This window comes from Myotis nattereri (genome assembly GCF_964212035.1).
Source record: "Myotis nattereri genome assembly, chromosome: 7".
In the NCBI taxonomy this organism is placed as follows: Eukaryota; Metazoa; Chordata; class Mammalia; order Chiroptera; family Vespertilionidae; genus Myotis; species Myotis nattereri.
Genome location: NC_138082.1, coordinates 82,006,023 through 82,012,022, shown reverse-complemented (window position 1 = coordinate 82,012,022; position 6,000 = coordinate 82,006,023). Strand labels below are relative to the sequence as shown.

Genomic DNA, 6,000 nt, shown 5'->3' with positions numbered 1-6,000 from the left:
AACATTGATAATAATAAAACAGGAGAAGTGATGAACAGTAAAAGGTAAATACGTTTTAAATGTTACTCAAATAGACATTCAAGAAAACCACATCTTTCAGACAACATAATTATTTGCATCATAAAAATCTCTAGTGATTGAAATTTAAAATATTGATTAAAAACCTTCCGTTGGACTTTAAATCAGCTTTAAAAGAAATTTCCATCTTAATAAAATAGGCAAAACTTTCCTTTGAAATATCACAACCTTTTTTTAATGTGTTTACTATTCTTGAGAAAGACCTGAAATGAGTCTTTCAGAAAAGAGCCTTTCTCATTTTAAATTGAATTCAATGAAGCAGTGAGGACACAATTCCAATGCATTCAGAAGAAGAACGGAATATCCCCAAATGACTCACACATTTCCAAATACCCAGATTTGGGGGTTGACAGAATAGGAGCAATTCTGTGACATTTTTAAGTTGCCTCCTGGTCTTCTAATGTCATGTTTACTCAGCCTGTACTAAGGAATTTTTAAAACCACAAAAATATAGTATATTACCTAGATTTAGCTTAACTTTTCCAGACTTTTCGATATCATCTGGACGATCCTTAAAGTAAAGTGCGAAGATACTCTGACTTTAGTCACCAAATTTAATCCCCTCATGATTTACGTTGACTTCAGACAGTGAAGTTTATTTTACTTTCTCAGTTGCTTACTACTGCAAGTTAGCACAGACCAGGAATGAATGCGTCTTGTGCCTTCATCTCAAGTTAAACAGCAGACACTGCTGTTTGTGAACTCTTCATCAATGAATAAAAAATATTTCATTTCTAACTCTAGAAGTATTTAAATTAAACAGTAACAGGTGAACTGGGCAGGCACCAAATACTAAATAGGAACTAGCAAAAGAAATCATCCAGCTCTTTGCTTTTACAATGAAAAAGAGAATTGATTCTGAATTGAGGGAGAGAAGTAAAAGGACCAAGTGTTTTTAAAAAAGCCTTCTCCGCCCAAAGAGCAAAATAGTACTCAGTGGCATTGCATTGTTAACAAAAGTTCTTTATCAGAAACTATAATTTAATATTTAAGTATCTAATTTACAAGTGACAAGGTATCATATCCAAATAATTAAATTGCAACTAGAAAACTATTAACCACTAAAAACGATACCAAACACAACCCAAACATTTAGAGGAAAGCAATAGCTAGAATTTGAATTGAAAAAAATGATTCGTCATATTTGGCTCATTAAACAAAGCTTCCATTATAGCCTGTAAAAGAGCATTTCTTCTAGTTCATCAAAAGTTTATCCTTTGTAGCATGAATAACATGTAAAGACAAATTTATTGATTGCATATGCACAAGTGTGTATATATATTGTTCAACACACACTTGTGTGTTGGTTTAACAATATCATATCTACTGGTAACTGGTTGAACTTTGGAAGGTGCTGAAATCCATATTTCTACATGACGTTTGACCCATTTAACGATGCTTTTTTTTTGTAAACAGAAATTACATAAAATAGCCTCTTTTTATTAACTGAATATTTTCTTATGCATAATAATAGGCAATGAAGGAATTGCACTTATTGTAAAGGTACACTAAAGTGTTAGACTGCTGCTCAGCCACCAAAGATCAGGGACTGTAGTACTGATATGTTGTGCATTGTATTCAAAGATGGTGGCCATTAAAATTAAAATGAGAACAACTAGTTACAGAACAAAGAGTGGATAACTGAAAAAAACATGCACTATTCCTACTTTAATGCAAAACTAATTTCTCCTAAGAAACCAACCATTTGACCTTCCTTACACAAAGAAACAGGTTCTGCACCCTTGGCAAAACAGTAGACTTGGACATCTGTATTCAAATTCTAGTTTATTGTCTCTGAGTGTGCTGTTCCAGTGTCATCTCCTCAAGCTGCCCTTGGAATTCTGCAGCATCTACAATATTACAGTCTCTTGGTTAGATTTCATTGAACCTCAATATCCCCTTAGTTCTATATAGAGTCCATTATTCATCTTCTTCTTCTGGTTCCTGTGGTATCATGGATATTTCTTCCTTTAAGCAATCACTGAAGAATCTGAGGATTGTGCTGTAGAGATGATACTTGCTCTTTTCAGATATGCTATGACCTTCATCTGGATAGACCTAAGATGTTGAGGAGAAAGAAGATTTAAAGTTACCAAAGCAAGTGTTGTCCCTCAGAACCCATTCTTTTTCATCAAATGACAAAGAAACTTCAGGTTATAATATCTAACAAAAATCTCAACTAATTCCATGCTGAATTCTTTATATAAAAATTTTTCCTTTTACCCTAACCGGTTTGGCTCACTGGATAGAGCGTCGGCCTGCGGACTGAAAGGTCACAGGTTCAATTCCGGTTAAGGGCATGTACCTTGGTTGCGGGCACATCCCCAGTAGGAGGTGTGCAGGAGGCAGCTGATCGATGTTTCTCTCTCATCGATGTTTCTAACTCTCTATCCCTCTCCCATCCTCTCTGTTAAAAATCACTAAAATATATTTTATTTTTTTTCCTTTTTTATCATAATCATATCATAATCAATATTTAAGACAGACTACAATTTTTATGTATTTAAATTGAGATTTATTGGGGGAGATATTAGACAGTTTCTTCATAAATATAAGCTCCTGACCTCCCTTTTCTTAGCCTATTTAATTTAGAAAACTTGAAATTATAAATTCATTCACTGTCCTTTGAAATGGATATAAATCCTCTTTCAGTTTATTGACAGTTTTACAACCCAGGAAATGTCTTTCTCAAGGACTAGAAACCATCTCTTTGACATATAAGCATTGAAGGGAAAGCACCCCTATCTCAGAGTCTCTGAGGGAGGGACTTGTCATAAAGATACAGGAAAGTTTACATTACCTTTTGGTAAAGCCAAATGCAAGTGGACTATGAGTTCCTCCTCCCTAGCTTCAAAGCTTTCTCAGCCCTTTATTTCAACAAAGTTGAATTTAGTCGCTCTCCCTTATTGCAATAGTCTTGAATAAAATCCTCCTTGTTTGTTTAATCTTGTCCAATGGAATTTTTACTTTGACAATATAAAAGACATTAGTGACGTTTTCCCCCAAATACAAATACAAAGGCTGCCACATTAATTCCTGAGTAAAACGTTTTTAAATGGTGCCTTGGTGCCCTCTGAGTAAAGCCACATACTCTTTTGGAGTGCTAACGGTATGACCCACCATCTGGTTACCTATTCACCTTACCCTGTCATCATGCTAACACTGGTTCTTGGTTTTAGATATGTTGAACTACTTTTAGTTCTTCCAAATGTTGTAAAATTACAATTAGTTTTATTTCCTTCTTAACTCTTCCTTCAGACTGAAAGTCCCTTGGTCATATAAAGTATGTCTCATTGACCTATCTAGCTTAATGACTGTTGTAAAGTAAGTTTTTGTTAAATATTTATTAAATATGGTTGAAGGCACAGATCTAAATGGTTTTTTAATCTCTCCTTTTTTCTCATAACATTTACTGAAACCACTCCTCCTCCCAACTTTTTAGTATAAGAGTGATGAAAAATGAGGAAAAGACAAAGGGACTAGAAGAGAATTATTAGTTTAAAAGAACTCATTATCAGTGATTTTGATGCCATTGTAATGATCTCATTATTAATTAACAGGAAAGGAGTAAAGGGAAGACTAGATAACATAGGTATGTCATTTATACAGAGAGCTGTCCTTTGGCACTCTCCAAGGCTGTTCCCTACCGATTGATGCGGGGAGGGACTGGGCAAGGCAGTTTGGACGCATGCCCAAAAAGGTCTGAGTGACGCGAGAAGATGCTTACCTATCTGTCCAGTCACATCTGGGAATAGGTAATTAGCAGGAATAGGCATGGCCACTGCAGGGGCATGAAGCCTGAATATTTAAACTTCTGAACAAAAGGGAGTTCCCTCACTCCTGGCTCTTGGCTCTTAGCTCTTGGCTCTTGGCCCTCTTGGAACTCCTGCTGCAGGCGGCACATTCCCCTGCACTTGCCCAGGTAGCCCACAGCCATGTGAGCTCCACATAATGGCCTGATGGACTTTAATTAGCCTGGACGCTGAACTGGGCCCGCTGCAACATGGAACAGAAGCTCTGGACACTGGCTCTGCTTTTGGCTTTGCTGAACCTACAGCTGCCCTCTTTCAGGACTGGTTTGATGGAAATGGGGCATTAGAAACTGAGGAATGTAATCCACGCAACCAAAGTCTTCTAAGGCATCTCGTTCTCCCATGAGGCTTCTGAAAGTGCTCATTGCAGCAGTGCCCCAAGAACGCCCTCCCGCCAGCACTAGAGAAATTCCACTCATGTATTCCTCCCATAGCAGCATGAATAAAAGTCTCAGGAGAAAGACATTGCATCCGACTATTACACAACTGTAAAGCATGAGCTGATCCACATTCTCAGCACAATTAAGAAAAAAATAAATCAATCTTTGATAGCTACAAACACAGTAAAAATAATAGCATTGGGGGATGGAGTAGCACAGAAGTTGTGTTCTGATCTCGCAACTAAAAAACCTAGGTAGGAAACCACATCAACACATCTTCTAAAAAAGTGGCTTACCTGCATAGTATAATTCACTTCAGCTTTTATTAGGTGTTTTATTAATTCTGCTGAGTGCTGGAAATGAACTTTTGCTGCAAGAAATTAAATTGTGACATTTGAAGAAATATGTTTATAAGGATAAGAACATTTTATGTCTTTTTCCCCGAAAAGATTAAATATTTTACTTTACATACATTGCACATTTAAAAGACTTACACCTGGCTATGATAAAACTTTGAGCTTCCCATTATAAAAAAATAAACTGAAACAGGAGCTGCTAGGAAGGCTCTACTTGTTATACAGATGTTACTTAGACTTACTTTATTGGTTATCATTTATGATTTTTAATTGTACACATTTTATACCATTATAAGAATTTTAACATAGTGAATATTTGTCTGGATAATAATACAGCAAACCAATTTCTGTTCCTTTCTGAGGATGATCAGGGACCAATCTCAGTGAGATACTGGCATTCTGTTTCATTTTAAATTAGAAAAGAATAACCCATGTTGAGAAAAGAGAGTACACATCTCCTTATTCAAAGGCTAAATATTTAATGCGGATCATGTTGGTTCTCCCCTTTCCTTCTAGCTTCCTTATGCCTGACACTAAAGGTCCAAAAATGAAGTAAGCAGCACAGCAGGCCAGGTAGAGAGTAGCCCTGGCCCTAACCAGCTTTGAACACTTGGAGGAATCACTCAGATCTCCGTACAGCACTTTGCTCACATGCTGCCTGCGCCATTCATGCTCCCACGCTGCGTACCTCTTCAAATGTCTGTAAATAACTTTTAAGCTAGCATTTTTAACCTGTCTTTATAAAACTAGGGCAGGATTATCAATAGTTTAAGATCCTTCATAGCTCTAATTCTATGATACTGAATAATACTACTACCTAGCAGAAAATAAAAGCTCCCTAATGGTCATTTCAATCTTTTTAAAATCTACCCAAGGTCTTTTCCAACATCTTCCTATTGTACTTAGTGGGGAATGACCATGTCATCTTTGAAGAAGTTTACGACTCGCTCTGTAACTTTAAGCTACTAGAAATGCTAATGAAGAGGAGCAGTAGCTAAGGTAAAATGATCTCTCATTTTGTTTACTGTAGGATAACGTTTTGGAAAGGACCCACTATTTCCTGGTATGGATAAGGTTGAAAGATACATGTATAGACTAGAGGCCCGGTGCATGAAATTTGTGCACTGGGGGGGGGGGCAGGGAGTCCCTCAGCCCTGCCTGCACCCTCTCCAATCCGGGACCCCTCAGTGGATGTCCGACTGTGGGTTTAGGCCCAATTCCTGTGGGCAGTCAGATATCCCTCTCACAATCCAGGACCAATGGCTCCTAACCGCTCACCTGCTTACCTGCCTGACCACCCTTAACCCCTCTGTCTGCCTGCCTGATCGCCCCTAACCCCTCTGCCTGCCGGCCTGATCACCCCTAACTGCTCTC

At 37.6% G+C, this 6,000-nt stretch overlaps 1 protein-coding gene across 3 annotated transcripts in view; it reads right to left on the bottom strand.

The window, feature by feature from the left end:
* Positions 1–1,025: 1,025 nt before the first annotated feature.
* Positions 1,026–6,000, bottom strand: part of DPP10 (dipeptidyl peptidase like 10) — a 1,372,039-nt gene continuing 1,367,064 nt past the window's right edge. For all 3 annotated transcript variants that reach the window (XM_081095341.1, XM_081095339.1, XM_081095340.1), the window contains exons 25-26: positions 4,567–4,640; positions 1,026–2,136 (exon numbers count right to left, since the gene is read on the bottom strand). In XM_081095341.1, the coding sequence (XP_080951467.1) occupies positions 1,999–2,136; positions 4,567–4,640 (212 nt within the window). In that variant the 3' untranslated portion in view covers positions 1,026–1,998. The remainder of the gene's footprint in view (positions 2,137–4,566; positions 4,641–6,000) is intronic.